At 50.6% G+C, this 17,030-nt stretch overlaps 1 protein-coding gene across 2 annotated transcripts; it reads left to right on the top strand.

Annotated features, from left to right (window-relative positions):
* Positions 1-243: 243 nt before the first annotated feature.
* Bmp4 (bone morphogenetic protein 4) lies at positions 244-15,344 on the top strand. 2 transcript variants are annotated; one of them, XM_055612369.1, is made up of 4 exons: positions 244-279; positions 11,714-11,838; positions 12,861-13,240; positions 14,170-15,344. In XM_055612369.1, exons 3-4 carry the CDS (start codon positions 12,868-12,870, stop codon positions 15,024-15,026), a joined length of 1,230 nt encoding a protein of 409 aa, XP_055468344.1. In that variant the 5' UTR covers positions 244-279; positions 11,714-11,838; positions 12,861-12,867; the 3' UTR covers positions 15,027-15,344. The 2 variants fall into 2 exon arrangements, with proteins under 2 accessions (XP_055468344.1, XP_055468343.1); XM_055612368.1 differs by lacking the exon at positions 244-279 and adding an exon at positions 8,752-8,994.
* The last annotated feature ends 1,686 nt before the right edge of the window (positions 15,345-17,030 follow it).

Raw genomic sequence — 17,030 nt, 5'->3', positions numbered from 1 at the left:
CCAGAAGCACCTCCGCGAGGCCGGAGGACCACACCTTTCTTCCACTTCGTTTATTTATGGCTCTGGGAGGCTGGTCCGGGTCTCCAAGCGGCGGCAGACTTCAAGGAGGTGGGAGCGCCCAGCGTGCTCGGCTCTCCCGCCGTGGAAGTGGACGCAGTTCGGTGCCGTGGCTCAGCGGTGTCGCCCCGCAGCTTGCTGTTTATCCAAGTGTGGGTCAGGTTAGCCTCCCGGGGCACAAATCCTGCAAAACAAGTCTGAGAGCGGGGCGAGCTCTTGCAGGTAGGAGAGTGCAGCCGCAGAGCTAAAAATAACAGGGGCCGAGAGGCGGGCGGGCGTGCCGCGGTCGCTGGGGCCGCTCCCTGGAGGTGTCGCGGACTTGGGGAGCGCCCCAGCGGGGGGTGCGGAGAATGGGGTGACCCCGCATCCATCCGCCGGCGCGGAAGTGCAGCTCACTGGGGTGTCTTGGTAGAGCCCCAGAGGCAGAGGAGTGGTGGAAGGCAGCAGCCTCTCAGAGCTCCTGGAAGCAGGCGCGATGCGATTGTCCCTGGTCGCGAGTGGCAACCCTGGCGCCTGGCGCAGAGGGCTTGGTTTCTTTACACTAACTTCGGCTGGGAGTCTGGTCAGGAGGTCCTGACGATGAAGAATGGGCGGATGACCTGGTCAATTAGCCTAGACAGGGCTGCGGAAGCTCTGGACCTGCTGTGCCCAGTGGCGCCCCAGACATGGCAGTCCACCCCCCTTCTGAGAAGGTGGGCTGCTCCTCAGGAACAGGGCTGTTTGTCTGCCTCCATCCTCTCCTCACTTTTCTTTACTGGCAGTCCATGCTTCCGGCACTACTTTCCTTCGATTATTTTCGGAACGCCAAGAAGTGAAAGTTACTCTAGGGCCATACACACTAAAGGGAACCGAAGCGCTGGAAGGTGAGCGATGTGACTGTGGCTTAACTTGTAAACATATTGTCTATATATTCTCAGGGCCCAAGAAACCTTGTCCCCGCAGAGGTAGTTAGTGATTCCTTAAGATCACACTTTTTCTTCTGTGGAGGTCACAGAAAATCTTGCTTTGGAAAAGGATCAATAGAATGACTTCTTCACTGCCTCATTTTCTTTATTACTCTTCTCCCCTCACACCATTTCCCCAAGCCCAGGGCTTCCAGAATCTAGAGATGGCGCGCACTTCGGTTTCTTCACCGCTACCTGCCTTTTTAGCTTTGTACATTCCTGTCTTAAAGTGCACAAACGCTGATTAGTGTGTTGGCTCGCGCCTTCGGGGAGGCAGAGACAGGCGGATCTCTGTGAGCTCAGTGCCAACCTGTTCTACATATCCAGGACAGCCATGGCTACACAGAGAAACCCTGTCTCAAACAAACCAACAAAGAGATACACAAACCCGGATGAGGTGCCCTGTTAGAATTTGAGCCAAGGGAAGCCATGGAGGAAAAGAGCCAAGCGTGAGCTGATGCCTACAGCAGTTCTCTCCTGGCCCAGCTGGTACCCTAGCCTCCAGACTCTGAGAAAAAAAAAATAAGGGATGCAGCTGGCCACGGGCCATCTACAGTCTACCATGAAATGTTTCAGTGCCTGGAAGCCACCTCTTGGTTGGTACAACCATTCTTTCTTCCACAGAGAGACCTCACACTAGATGCCCTGAAGCCTTGGACATGGGGCTGACATGGGCTCTCAGAAGTTCCAGTCACCAGGGGATCAAAGGTCAGGCTCCAGCTAGCTTGGACCTGTACAATCAATGACTGACTGATTTGGTGGTACATACTGTCCCTTGCTGGAGGTTTTCAAAGATACTTTTGAAAAAAGTCATTGCAAGAGCTGGGGCTGTACTCAGTCAGAAATGTGCTTGCCTCACTTGAACCAAATTCCAGGATCTGTTTCCAGAGCCTCAGAAACATGCATGGTGATACATGCCTGTTATCCCATCGCTTGGAAATGAAGAGAGCAGGGTCAGGAGTTTGAGGCCACCTTCCTATGGCAGTCTAGGCTACAGAAGACCTTAAAACAAACAACCTAACCAAACAACCAAAAACTCTAAGAAAATGATAGAATTATATTTTAATTAAATAAAAAGTAAAAAAAAAGAGAAGAGAACTTTACAGATCTCAAATATTCAGTTTGACAAACTGTCACAAAGCAAACATCAAAAAATATTTTTAACAAAGATTTTTGAGTTATTATTGCTGTTTGTAATCTCGGAGGGGGTCATAAAAATGTGCAATGGTTCTAGAACAGGACACCAGTGAAAGCCCCCTTCCCCTACAGGAACATTCTTGCCCTAGGAGGGAACATCCAGCTTTTATGTACATGACAAAAACATTCTTGCATTGCATCCTCTTAGACAGAGCTTTTCTTGTGAACGACTGGAAAGCTTTTGGAATATAGTGAGGGGAGAATGCTAGTTAGTTTGACCCAGTTAATTGAGAAACCACAACAGGCCTCAGCGTAGGACTGGGCATGTCCTGCTTCTCAAACTGATCCTCCAATGATGCTACATTCTTGCCAGGTCACACTGTTGATGCGGAGAAGCAGAAGGATGTGTGGGCTGAGAACAAAGACGTCCCAGAGTTATTTCTCCACAGTGTGTCTGCTGCAGAGTTAAGTAGGGATAGCTAAGCATGTCTGAGGAGAAGCAGCCTTAGACCCCTTCACTGTGTGAGAACCTGCTTTGGACAATACAGAACAACCAGATTCATGCCCTGTCTGGCACTGATGCATGACATGTTAGCATGTTGTCTTGTCTGATGTCTGAAATCACTGGGGCTCCAATTAGGCTTTTAGATCCAATTTTGATGTTACAGCTTTTCTTTCTTTCTTTCTTTCTTTCTTTCTTTCTTTCTTTCTTTCTTTCTTTCTTTCTTTCTTTCTTTCTTTCTCTCTCTCTCTCTCTCTCTCTCTTTCTTTCTTTCTTTCTTTCTTTCTTTCTTTCTTTCTTTCTTTCGATAGGGTCTCTGTGTAGCCCTGGCTGTTCTGAAATTCCTGAATGACCAGGTTGCCCTTAAACTCGGAGACCTGCCTGCCTCTGCCTCACAAACGCTGGGATTAAAGTTATAGGCCACCATTGGCCAGGTAAAATTTTGTGTGCTTAATGCGTCCTATTCTGGAACCCAGAGAGACACCACACTTTAAAGGACAGGGTTGCACTGCTACTGTGCCTTTTCTTTCTTATGGTGCAGGAATGAACCAAGAGCTCAGAAGACACCAGACAAGTCCCCTGAGTTATGTGCCCAGCCCGTATTATTTAATTTGACTGAGGTGAATTAAGGATTGAGAACAATCTTAAATATTGAGAGAGAGAGAGAGAGAGAGAGAACATTACAACTGGGTTTATGCTTTTCTCGGGGCCAGGGATGTAGCTCAGTGGCAGAGTGTTCACCTAGCATATGAAGACTTAATTCCCAGCACGTACACAAATACTTTCAGACCAAGAAATAAGAAAACAAACAAAACAAAACAACCATATGTTTTTAAAGGGATAGAGACATGTCTCAAGTGAGAGGTCTTAGAAATTAGGAAAATCAGAAGCAGATATTTTGGATATCAGTGAGTCTATTACTTCCTTCTTTGTGGGAGTGACTGACAGTTATAGGTTATTTTAGGAGAGAATGTTCATGGATCAAATGTGCATAGACAGACCATAACACATAACAACTTTGTCAATGTTATTCACGCAAACAGCTTTTATTCAGTAAATACCCAAGATGTCTGCAGCACTGGAAAGAACAGAGTACCTGTGAGATGCAATCTCTTCTCCTTCTTTTTCAAGATTTATTCATTTATTAGTTTATTATACAATGTTTTGCCTGCATATGCGCCTGCAGGCCAGAACAGGGCACCAGATCTCATTATAGATGGTTGTGAGCCACCATGTGGTTGCTGGGAATTGAACTCAGGACCTTTGGAAGAACAGCCAGTGTGCTTTACCTCTGAGCCATCTCTCCAGCCCCCAATCTCTTCTTTTAAAACCTTCTCTACAGCTTTTCTAAACTTCCAATTGTTGTTATATATATATATTTTTTTTCAATTGTTGTTTTATTAATTATACAAATTAATTGGTTTCCGTGGTGATATTTGAATACATGAATATACCCTTAAGCAAATTTCTTCAATACGTTTTAAAAACTTTAAATAAATGTCTATACCAAAGTGTCTCCTTCTGCTCTCCTTTGTTCAGTTAATCAGTACCATTGTAAGGAATAATGCTAGCTAATATTTACTGACCTATGTTATGCCATCCTTTTTATATTATTAATTCACTTAGTACTTTTAAGAATATTCTGAACCTGGGCATGCTGGCACATACCTGTAATCTCAGCAGGCAGAGGCAGGGAGATCTCTGTGAGCTGAAGGCCAGCCTACTCTACAAAGTGAGTCTAGGCCAGCCAAGGCTTTGGAGAGGGAAGAGAGAGAGAGAGAGAGAGAACATTATGAAATAAAAGTTATTCTCAGATTATGAAGGAGGAAACTGAAGTAGTAGAGAATAGGCAATTTGGCTATGGTTTAACTACTATGAATCCTGGGGCGTGAGGAACTTGGAAGGAATTTGCAAGTCTTACATTTTTAATGAGAAAACCTTGACCCACAAGAACACTGGCCTTTTCTTAAGATCACAGCCAGTTTTCAGGGAACACCAGGGAGAAGTCTTGCCCTGAGATGGGCTAGTTATATGGGAAGGATAATCCAGCTTTCTCAGTCTTCATTTTGTTCTGTTTAATACTAATCTAATAACTTGGGAGCTAGGCAGGGTGGCTTATTCCTACAATCGCAGCACTAGGGAAGCTGAGTCAGAGGAACAAGGCAGGACTACCACACATCGCCAGTAGCTGTAAGAGCACAGTAGGACCTAGTTCCTTGGCCTGGAAAAACCCTGTAGATGTGTCCATTTTTGACACTGTGTCGTGATGTTGTCATCTGTAGATTTCTTGTTTGAGAATCATTCAATCACAGTAGGACATAGAAAAAAATGCAAGGGAAAAAAAAGTCATAATGTATTGAACAGCTTTATGATCTGCTACCCCGGGTTCACACAGCCCACAGGTTGCAGGTTGGATGCGGCTGCTGGCGTAAGTCTTTAGCTAGAAGCTGTGACCACAGGCATCTGCGTTCCTGCAGGTTCTGTTCAAGGCTTGTGGAGGAAGAGACAGGTTGACCTGGTCTGATCTGGGGTCCGTCACTTTCTAGCTCTGAGACTTAGAGAATCTATACAGTCTCAGTAAGGTTCAGACTTTCATCTGTAGAAGATGGGTTTGCTGTGAGGGCTTGAGAACAGATGAGAAAATACAGTAATAGCCACGAGAGAGAGAGAATTAATGTTCTCAGTTATTTCAAAGATGTCTTCTAGTTTTATTTTGAATTAGCGACGGTACTGGAAATTTCTTCAAAGTATTGCCTTATAGTTTCAATAGATGTTTAAATGACAAGGCTTGAAGACTCCATGCTATTCTTAATTGGGGCCCTAGAATCAAGATACAGTGTCTGAAGAAGTAGAGATGTTTTCACTGAGCTGGGCAGCACACACCTTTAATCCTAGCACTCAGGAAGCAGAGGCAGGCAGAGCTCTGTGAATCTGAGTCTAGCCTGGTCTGCAGATCAAGTTCCAGAACAGCCAGGGCTACCCAGAGAAACCCTGCCTCTCAAAACAAACAAACAAACAAACAAAAACATAACAAAAAAGAAATCTCCTTACTGATATTGACCTAGTTGGTGTGTTATAATATATACATACTATAATTATATATATACATACTATAATTTTTATATAAAGCTTCACCCCAAAATATCCTTACTATTTAAGAATAGTACAAAGAATGTCTTTGTATCTGTTTTTTTAAATGGTATGTATCAGCTCAGAAACTATAAGTAAAATAACTTTTTTTTTCTGTGCAAGAGGTTTATTAGATGGGTATGGAGGGAAGGGGGGAGCAGGGCATGATGGGAGAGAGAGAGAGAAAAGGAAAAGGGGGCGCCCTAAGAGAGAGAGAGTAAGAAAGAGTGAATGAGAGAGTGAGAGAGAGTAAGAGCATAAAATAACTTTTAAAACAGGAGTATTCATTAGCTAGGCATGGTGGTATATACTTGCAATCCTAGCTGAGGCCAGAGGGGATCACTAGTTCAGTGTAGCCTGGCAATCCAATGAGGTCTTGCTTCAAAACTAAAGCTAAACTAAACCAACCAACCAAACAAAAACAAAAGTAATTCTATTGCTTGGCATAGCTGAGGGGGGGGAGGGGAAAAAACAAACAAAAAACAAGGACAATTGGGTCAGCAAAGATGATGATGGGTAGGGTTTCCTTTGTTTTTGTTTGTTTGTTTGTTTGAGGCAGGGTCTCTTTGCATAGCCCTGGCTGTCCTGAACTTACTAAGTAGACCAGGCGGGCCTTGAACACCTAGAGATCACTGCTTGCCTCTGTCTTTTGAGTACTGGGACTAATGGCATGCATTGCCATAGCTGCCAGCTAAAGGGTAATTTACATCCATCTATAACTGGGGAAAAGAAGTACAGCGTTTCCCCAGAGATTAAAGCCAGTTCCCCCATCAAACATCTAGACATCCATATTAAGTTCTAAACTAGGTTTGTCAGGCAACTTAGTTAGAAACTCCCAAAGTGGGTTTCACAGCCTGGGTGGGCCGGTGGCCACTTTATTGTCTGGGTTTCAGCAACGTGAGATAATAGCTGTCATTCCAACAACATTTGGGAAGTGTGTGCAGGGGAAACACCACAAAATTCTCCGAAACAAAAGCCCTGTCTCTGAGGACAGCAAATCTATGCTCTTTGTGAGCTTAAACATTAAGGAGCACTGTATGTTAATGATTGAAGCACCAGGTGCTTAATGTAGAGGCCCCAGTGAGCACAGAGTCTGCCCTTGAACCTGCTATGGGAGCACAGAGCCTGGTGCCCCAGGAGAGACATTCGCAACTATGTAATGGACTTTTAATTCTGTGTTGTTGTTTTAAATAATTAATTGTAATTTTGGCTCTGTTAGAAGCTGTGCCTATGTTTTCAGTCATCTTTCCTGGCTGCTGTTACTGCCTTACCTTGATTAATCACAGGTTATAAGAGAAGGTATACTTAGACATGATTTCAAACGAGAGAAGATAGCCATTCACTAAAGTTACAATAAAATAGTGAAACCATCTAATTGAAAGGCTCATGGAGATCATCTGGCCTGATCTTTTTTTGTTCTGTGGTTGAGAAAGTTGGTACCACTGGAATGAAAGGACTTGGCCAGGGGCATACAGTTTGCTCCAGGTCAGAGAAGGCCAGGATGCTGTCCTCAGCTCTAACAGTCCTTGGAACCTGACATTCCTTCCCACCCTTTGTCTCTGGCTGGTAGAATACAGGAACTAGTTCCTGTTTTTTTAATTCTGAAGGTGTGTAAGTGCAAAGGTCAGATGAGCTGCACCAGGTCAAGATCTGCTTGATGGTGACAAGGGAATATAACACCCACCTTGGGAGAACAGAAACCGAGAACCGGAAATTGCCATCTTCCAGCGCTTTGGGAGCTACCTGGAACTCAGGGCTGCTGGCCTCACCCCCTACCCTGCAGCTTTAGCTAAAAACTCGAGGCAGAGGCTGTGATTTCCTTCAGTGCTTTGGGCAAGGACTCTTAACCTGGCTGCCCTTCCTCATCCTTGTTTGTAAAAACAAAGATGAAGCTGATAGTCCCTCACAGCTCATCAGAGGCAGTGTGTGAAATTAGTTCCTGTTTGGGAAGGTTTAAAAGCCGCCACATTCCACCTCCCAACTAGTATGATCACCAACACTTGTTCCTACTGTTACTATTATGAAAGAATCAATTCCTCATCTCCCTTCTTTCTAAAAGCAGACCAAAGGGCACTTCTTCTTGTCTCTACAAGGCCTAAAAGGCACCTGTTCTGTGTGTTACCTTCCTGGAAGTCCCCAAACAAACGAATAAATAAAAATATCTGTGTGGCAGTTAAGAGCGCTTCGGAGTTATAAATACGCTTTTCTAATCATCCAACATGGCCTCTGCCTGTTTGCCTGCCAAGTGCCTCCAACCCACCTCTGCCCTGGAAGGTTAGGCCTGAGAACTGACCGTCGGCACCTACTTTAAAGGGAACCAAGGTTTTCTGCACGAAACACCTTAAAGTACGTTTTTTCGGGGGGGGGGGGGAGAGTCACCTCCTAATAGTTGAAGAGGTATCTGCTTCAGGCACACAGTCCTGTTCACAGCCTGTTTCTCAACGTTTGGGAATCCTTTAACAGTTTACGGAAGGCTGCCCTTTAAACCAATCCAATAGCTCCCTTCTCCATAACCTGATTTTAGAGGTGTTTCATTATCTCTAATTACTCGGGGTAAATGGTGATTACTCAGTGTTTTAATCATCAGTTTGGGCAGCAGTTACTCTAAACTCAGGGAAGCCCAGACTCCATGGGTATTTTTGGAAGGTACAGAAACTAGTTGGTGCATGCTTTCTAGTACCTCTTGCACGTGGTCCCCAGGTGAGCCCGGCTGCTTCCCGAGCTGGAGGCATCGGTGTCCCGAGCCAAGGTGGCAACTGAGCGCTGGGGCGCTGTGCAGGCTTCCGGACCCAGGCCTGCCAGGCGAGGCAAGGCCCGGTGGCTGGATGGGAGGATGTGGGCGGGGCTCCCATCCCCAGAAGGGGAGGCGATTAAGGGAGGAGGGAAGAAGGGAGGGGCGGCTGGGGGAAAGACTGAGGAGGTAGGGAAGAAAGAGAGGGAGGGAGAGAGAAGGAAGAAGTAGATGTGAGAGGGTGGTGCTGGAGGGAGGGTAGGAGCGGGAGGCCTGGCCTAGAAGCTAGGTGAGTTCGGCATCCTAGCCGAGGTGGGCCTTAGGCTAAAACGCCGCTGTTACCCAGCCTGAGTATCTAGTCTCCGACCCTGATGGGATTCGCTTCCAAACCGTCTAGAGCCTGCAGCGACCCAGTCTCTGGCCCAGGTTCACTGCAGCTGTCTAGAGGTCCCCGGGAGCAGCTGCTGGAGAGCCCGTTTCTGCAGGAACCTATGGTGAGCGGGGCAACCTGTCGAGGGTGCTAGTCTGAGGGGTTCGAGGTGCATCTGTGGTGGGAAAAGCTGGGGGTGGGGCTCGGGCTTTAGCTGCGGCAAAAGGTGGCCCTATTCCTCCCGCCTTCTCCAACGGTGGTGTTGGGGGTGGAATGATGGGGCTGAAGGGCACCTCCATCTAGCCAACCCACTTTGGGGAGGTGCAGGCCAGGAGAGGCGGGAGGGAGAGAAGGCCTTGGTAGGAGACCGTTGGGGTTTGGGCTGAGGTTTGATGCTAGCCTGGTGGTTCCGATACCCCTGGACCAAAAGGGTGGGAGAGGAGGGAGTCAGCTCTAAGTTTCACCACGAAGAGGGCACTGAGGGACTGCAACGGCGGGAGAGAAAACCCAGCCAGAGCTATCTGCAGGAGAGGCTGTAGTCCCGGGACGGAGGGCCTTCGTCCCCAGCGTGGGCGACCCCGAGGGCTAGCGAACTGCGGCTGCAGAGCTCTCACCTCCACGAGCTGTTTCCTTAGACGAGGGCACCCGTGCATCCTGCCTCCGCCCCGTGTGCGCGTGTGTGCCCGTGGGGAGAGCCCGCAGGGCTAATGGGCTGCTTGGCCCACGAGGCCCCGCACCGGCCCCCAGAGTCCGGGACTGCGGGATCCTTACTAACACCCGGCGAAGCCGGAGCCCCCAGGACTCGGAAAGTCTCCCTCCATGCCTGCCTCTGGTTGATAGTTTTCGAGTATTTCGGTTTATGAGCTGAAGGGTTTGTGAGACGTTGAATCACACTGCTAGAGACTCATTCGGTAAACTAAGGCTGGTCTTAAATTCTGGCTTTGGGAGAAGACCCTGGGAAGAAAGTGAAGGAAGATAGTGCCGCCAGAGCTGCACTAACCCCACCAAGAAAAAGCCCAGAACATATATTTTTAATTAAAAGACTCAGGGAGGGAAGTTTGGTTCGAGAGGAATCCTTGTGAACTTGGAGTTGAAGGAACCCCTGTGCCTGTTTACTCAGTTGTAATGCGGAGCGCTCCCGACCCCGCCAGAGCCTCGCGAGGGCAGGGCACTGGTTGTCCGCCCCTTCCACCCTCCGCTCGGCGGTCACCGGCACGTCCCCGTCTGCTCTGCCTCCAACCATCACTAAGCCCGCTGCTCTGCAGCCTGTCGGTCCCCGCCGCAGCGCTGGTCGGGGAAGGCTCAGCGCGCGGTGGTGGGGGCGGACCGTCGCTCAGGGGCGCCCGCGGCCTCCGCGCCCGGACCAGCGGGGTGGGGTGGACCACGGCGGACGGCGGACGACGCAACTCCAGCCTTTAGGTTTCTTTCACAAAGGTTTTCCGCAAATGCTCCCCCCCAAAAAACAAACAAACAAACAAACAAACAAACAAAAACCCAAACCAAACAACCAAGCCGACACGTCGAGTTCCTGAGCGAGACCCAGTGAACGGCCTGGGCGAAGAGGCAGGGCGGAGCGGGCTGGGAGTCCGGGAACTCGGGAACTCGGTCCTCGGATGGAGCCCGCAGCGAGCGGCCCCGGCAGAAGTCTTGCGCCTCCGGAGGCTCGAACAGGCCCCCACGTGTGGCGTCCTACGCTGGCCCTCGCGCCCCGCCAGCCGTGGCCTGAGCTGCGTGTGGGTGAAGTCCTTGAAGGAATCTTTGCTGCGGTTCTGTAGCTGGTGCAGAGGAGGAAAGGGGTGGGGGAGGAAGTGGCGCGGGGGGGCGGGGGTGGTTTAAAGAGTAAGGCTCGCCGGAGGGAGAGAGACTCGCTCTCGGAAGCCGAGCGCGCTGCTCCCGGAGTGCAGACCCTCGAGTCCGCGCCGGGGTCTCCTCTGCGCGCCGGGTCGGAGTCCTGAAGCCTGCGCCACCCCGCGATCTGAAGAATGCGCAGCGCGCTTTCCCCGGGGACGCCCGTTTTGGAGTGTGTCGGGAGCTAGGAGCCCAGACGTCGGCCCCCCCGCCCCGCACGGCCCCGCCGGCGGCCTCCGAGGGGTCTGCGCGGCGGAGCGGGCGCCGCGGTGGCCCACCCGTGCGGTGACCCGGGCGCGGCCGGCAGACCGCGCTCAGAAGCCGCTCCTTCCAACCTCGCCGAGCCGAGCACACCCTGACACCCCGCGGCGGGCCGCGCTGGCCACGGCTCAGCGGCCTCTGGCCGGGAGCCGGACCCACCAGGGGTCGGCTGCCCGTCGCTAGAGACATTCCTTGGCTTCTCGGAGACCCTGCGGAGTGTGCCCCCGGGGACGCGTGTGCGCGCGCTCCTGGAGCGTCCCTACGCGCCTTCCTTTTCAAGTGACTGTCGGGAGGCCTTGGGGGGCGTCTCTGCGGCCCCCGCCCGGTCGCACCTAAGCTGTGTTCTGCAGCGCCTTCCCCGCACCCTAATCCTCCGGCCGCAGCTAACCGGTGCCCGGGTCTGGCCGGCCGCCCCGCGCGCCGCAGGTAGAGTCGAGCCTCGGGTCCTCTGCGCGCGGCGCCCGGGACGCAGCCCCGCGCCGGCCGCGGCTGCCTCGCCGAGGGCTCCGCGGAGCAGGCGGGGACAACTCCCAGACGGCGGGGGCTCCGCTGCGGGCGCGGAGGCTGGCCTCGCTCGCAAGGACTGGACCCGGCCGGGGTGGGAGGGTGGAGGAGGGGCGGGCGGGCTCCTCGGCGAGGGGCGGGGCGTCCGGGTCCACGTGACTCCTGGGGGCTGGAAGAAAAACAGAGCCTGTCTGCTCCAGAGTCTCATTATATTCAAATATTCATTTTAGGAGCCATTCCGTAGTGCCATTCCGAGCAACGCACCGCCGCAGCTTCTCTGAGCCTTTCCAGCAAGTCTGTTCAAGATTGGCTCCCAAGAATCATGGACTGTTATTATATGCCTTGTTTTCTGTCAGTGAGTAGACACCTCTTCCTTCCTCTTCTTGGGATTTCACTCTATCCTTCCATCCCTGACCGCTGTCTGTCCCTCCCGTCGGACCTTCCTTCCAGTGGCCACGCTCAGCTCTCAGGCAGCTCTGTGGCTCTCTCTCTGGCCCCCAGGCTAGACGCTCGAGGCGTACGGGTTCCTTTGAAAGCGCCCCCACTGTCTTCTCTGGTCCGCCGCATTGCCAGAATGGGGGAGCGCGAGGGGGAGCACAGAGATGAGAGGTCGGCAGGTCGGGGCTGTCCCTCGAGGGCTAACCACTCCCTTCCCCGTCCGGTCCCACTCGCCTGGGAAGGCCAGTTCCTTGCCTCATGTCAAAAAGAAAAAAAAAAAAAAAGAACCCATGTTCGCTTCGGAATCACCCCCACCCTTCCCTGGGAACAAGACTTTTTACTGAGCATTTTCAACGCATCGGCCACAATGAAATTAATCACAGAGTCACCCCTGACTCCATTCCCAGCCTCTGGACCATGCTGCCCGGGCGCAGTCCGGTCGGCGCTGCTCTGCTCTCCCTTCCTCCTGCTCTCTACCAGCTGGAAGTTGTGGAAGTTGGGCTGGAGGGCGGAGGGAGGGCGGGGGAGGGGTGGAGGAAGAAGAGGGGAGGCTGAAGGTCTGAAGTGAAGAGCGACGGCGTTTTAATTCTCCTTCCCCCACAGCCCCGTCCACCCCTCAATGTTAACTGTTTATCTTTGAAGAAGCCACGCTGAGATCATGGCTCAGATAGCCGTTGGGACAGGATGGAGGCTATCTGATTTGGGGTTATTTGAGTGTAAACAAGTTAGACCAAGTAATTACAGGGCGATTCTTACTTTCGGGCCCTGCATGGCTGCAGCTGGTGTGGGGGGGAGAGAACACAAACTTGATCTTTCGGACCTGTTTTACCTCTTGGCCGCGCGTTGCTACCCCAGTGTGCATATGCAGAGACATTTCTATTTCTCGCTATTGATCCGTGTTTATTTATTCTTTAACCTTCCACCCCTCCCCCTCCCCAGAGACACCATGATTCCTGGTAACCGAATGCTGATGGTCGCTTTATTATGCCAAGTCCTGCTAGGAGGCGCGAGCCATGCTAGTTTGATACCTGAGACCGGGAAGAAAAAAGTCGCCGAGATTCAGGGCCACGCGGGAGGACGCCGCTCAGGGCAGAGCCATGAGCTCCTGCGGGACTTCGAGGCGACACTTCTGCAGATGTTCGGGCTGCGCCGCCGCCCGCAGCCCAGCAAGAGCGCCGTCATCCCGGATTACATGAGGGATCTCTACCGGCTCCAGTCTGGGGAGGAGGAGGAGGAAGAGCAGAGCCAGGGAGCGCGGCTGGAGTACCCCGAGCGTCCGGCCAGCCGGGCCAACGCTGTGAGGAGTTTCCATCACGAAGGTCAGTCTCCGCTCCTGGTCCTGGCGGCGTGGGCTCGGGTAGGTGGGGTGGGAGCAGGCAGGGCAAGCCGGAGGGGCCGTGGAAGTTCGGGTTACATCAAAGCTCCGAGCCCTGGAGGCTGAGGAACAAGGCCGCTTACCCCAGATTTCCAGAGCTGCCTCTGAAGGTACTTTCTGGAGGCCAAGTGGGGGTGGGGGGTGGGGGGTGGCTTTGGAGGGAAGCGGAGTGACACCGCTCAGCCGTGGGCTAGCCCGGTTGGTGTGCTTTATTTGTATCAAAGCCGGGTTTTCTGCCCGTTTCGCTCAGAGCACCTACCGAATTTAATATTACAGCTGTGTGTTTGTCAGGTTTATTCAATAGGGGCCTTGTAATACGATCTGAATGTTTCCTAGCGGATGTTTCTTTTCCAAAGTAAATCTGAGTTATTAATCCTCCAGCATCGTTACTGTGTTGGAATTTATTTTCCCTTCTGTAACATGATCAACAAGGCATGCTCTGTGTTTCGAGGATCGCTGGGGAAATGTTTGGTAACATACTCGAGAGTGGAGAGGGAGAGAGGGCGGCCCCCCTTTTCCTTTACAACCACTTGTAAAGAAAACTGTACACAAAGCCAGGACCGGGCTTTAGGGGGGTCTGGGGGTGGTGGAGGAAGGAGTTGACACGTGGAAATTATTAGGCGTACAAAGGAGTTGGGAGATACTTTCCGTCTTTAGCGTTTGACAAATGCAAACTGAGTTTTTGCTGGTTAGCTTGCCGCTCTGCTTCTCTGCTCCTTCAAATTAAAAGGCACAGTTATCTCCTCGCCTCAGGCTTCCACTGTGTGAGCAGAATTCACCCAATTCTGCTTTGTGTTTATTTTATTTTATTTTTGCCTTTCTGTCTCAGAAAAGTTCATGGGCCTTTTCTTTTTCCTTTTCAACTGTGCCTAGAACATCTGGAGAACATCCCAGGGACCAGTGAGAACTCTGCTTTTCGTTTCCTCTTCAACCTCAGCAGCATCCCAGAGAATGAAGTGGTCTCCTCTGCAGAGCTCCGGCTGTTTCGGGAGCAGGTGGACCAGGGCCCAGACTGGGAACAGGGCTTCCACCGAATAAACATTTATGAAGTTATGAAGCCCCCAGCAGAGATGGTGCCTGGACACCTCATCACACGACTACTGGACACCAGACTAGTCCATCACAATGTGACTCGGTGGGAAACTTTTGATGTGAGCCCTGCGGTCCTTCGCTGGACCCAGGAAAAGCAGCCCAACTATGGGCTGGCCATTGAGGTGACTCACCTCCATCAGACACGGACCCACCAGGGCCAGCATGTCAGGATTAGCCGATCGTTACCTCAACAGAGTGGAGATTGGGCCCAGCTTCGGCCCCTCCTGGTCACTTTTGGCCATGATGGCCGGGGCCATACCTTGACCCGACGCCGGAGGGCCAAGCGCAGTCCCAAGCATCACCCTCAGCGGTCCAGGAAGAAGAGTAAGAACTGCCGTCGCCATTCCCTCTATGTGGACTTCAGTGACGTGGGCTGGAATGACTGGATTGTGGCCCCGCCAGGCTACCAGGCCTTCTACTGCCATGGGGACTGTCCTTTTCCACTGGCAGACCACCTCAACTCAACCAACCACGCCATTGTGCAGACCCTGGTCAACTCTGTCAATTCCAGCATCCCTAAGGCCTGTTGTGTCCCCACTGAACTGAGTGCCATTTCCATGCTGTATCTGGATGAGTATGACAAGGTGGTGTTGAAAAATTATCAGGAGATGGTGGTGGAGGGGTGTGGATGCCGTTGAGATCAGGCAGTCCTGAGGGGACAGACACACACACACACAGCACGCGCACACGCACACACACACACACACACACAGCACGCACACACACACACACACACACACACACACACACACACACTCGTTCTCATCCGACCACCCACACACACCACACAGACTGCTTCCTTATAGCTGGACTTTTATCTTAAAAAAAAAAGAAAGAAAGAAAAAAAAATCCTAAACATTCACCTTGACCTTATTTATGACTTTACGTGCAAATGTTTGACCATATTGATCATATATTTTGACAAAATATATTTATAACTACATATTAAAAGAAAATAAAATGAGTCATTATTTTAAAGATAAACTACAGCCTTTTCATCTTATTCCTGTTCCATCATTTTCTGTTGAGATTGGGGGGGTAGAGTGGACATCACAGGTGGTAACTGGATGTTAAAAATTGTAGGGGCAGGAGCCAAGTGATGGCAGAGAGAGATGCTAATTGCCAGGATGGATTGTTTTCCATTTTTATTTACTGTTAACAAGGACGCAGCACCCTCTCCCATCTGGATGACACATGCCTTGCAGAAGCAGTGGGATGAAAGGAGTAGGTCAGATGAAAGAATTTGGCTTGGGACTTCTGGCCCATCTTGGTTTTGCTCACCTGTTGTGGTGTGTGTCAGAGCCTAAGCCCAGTGTGAAAAAAGAGGTCTCACCTCTCAAAAACTTGTTATCACCCTTGCCTTTATACCCCAGAGTATTTTCAGTCCTGGCAGCTATCTTTGTGTTTTTGAACCAAATCCAATCCTTAACATACACTGCCTCCTTTCAAATAGTTTGTGTGTGTGTGTGTGTGTGTGTGTGTGTGTGTGTATATGAGTGTGAATGTGTGTATTTTTTCCCACTCTCTTTAAGACAGGATCTTACTATGTAGCCCTTGCTGTTCTGGAACTCATTGTGTAGACCAGCCTGATTCAAATTTGCAGAGATCTGCCTGCTTCTGCCTCTCAAGTGCTAGGATTAAAGGTGTCCTTTTTTAAAAACTTTAATTCTTTTAAACTGGATTTTATCAAATAAAACAAGTAATAGTCCCTACCTTGAAAAGGTTTAGTACTACTACATTCTTTATATATAACATGCGGTAGGATTCTCTATTGTTACATGACTGCTTACTTTTGTCCCTTCCCCACGTGGACCCTTTTGTCAAGTTCAGAATTCCACCATTTTGCTACCAGAAGGGGAGCTGGCAGAGGGATGAGATACTGCAGGGACAAAATTTTCAAGTGGCCCCTAAAAGTGTTCTGCTATTTCATGGACTCTATTGAGGCACGACTCTCACCTTTTGTCTCTCCGATACCTCCTCCACCATCCTCCAGAACCAGCTGGCATGGGCACCATCCTGTGGAGCTGAAATTTGCAGAAGGGGTTCCTCAAGGAGAAAGACTAATTGGGTGGCAGAGTGCAAAGAATGCTCTCAGCTGGAGACGTAGCCCTGTAGCTCAGCTGGCAGAGGGCTTGCCTAGCATTCCGGACAGCTTGGGTGTGATTCCCTGCCCGAGGCAGGGTGTGGTGGACGAGGTGCTGTGCACACCTGTGATCCTAGCTCCAGTAGAGGCTAAAGGAGCAGAGGTTGAAGGTTACACAGTTACACAGCAAGTTCCTGACCAGCCTGGGACAAACAAGACTTTGTCAAGGAAGGAAGGAAGGAAGGAAGGAAGGAAGGAAGGAAGGAAGGAAGGAAGGAAAAGGAAAAGAAGACATCAGTGTCCTTAGAAGTGGGAGACTCCTTCAATTAAGGACAGGAAAAGCTTTCTAAAAGGATGTGTTCATGGGAGCTTAGGGAAACAGAGGAGATGCCTTTGCCTTTTCTCGTTACCAACGAATTAGTCCTGGTCAGCTCAGGCGCTTATGTGTCCATTTGCTCTGGTAGGCTTGAATGGATTTGGAGTAGAAACCAAACCGCATGGATCCTGATCCTCTGGGAAGGGCCAGGAGGAGCACATCTCTCCATTTCTGCCTTTCTCT

This window comes from Psammomys obesus, unplaced genomic scaffold, assembly GCF_907164565.1.
Source record: "Psammomys obesus unplaced genomic scaffold, mPsaObe1.curated_primary_1811, whole genome shotgun sequence".
Taxonomy (NCBI): domain Eukaryota; kingdom Metazoa; phylum Chordata; class Mammalia; order Rodentia; family Muridae; genus Psammomys; species Psammomys obesus.
The sequence above is the reverse complement of the archived record's forward strand: the minus strand, read 5'-3'. Positions and strand labels throughout refer to the sequence as shown.

What these genes read in the sequence shown, in the direction of transcription:
- Bmp4 (XM_055612369.1), top strand. Translation starts at nt 12,868, where the DNA reads ATGATTCCTGGTAACCGAATGCTGATGGTCGCTTTATTATGCCAAGTC. An exon ending in GAGGAGTTTCCATCACGAAG is followed by an intron (nt 13,241 to 14,169) that starts GTCAGTCTCCGC and finishes AACTGTGCCTAG; the next exon opens with AACATCTGGAGAACATCCCA.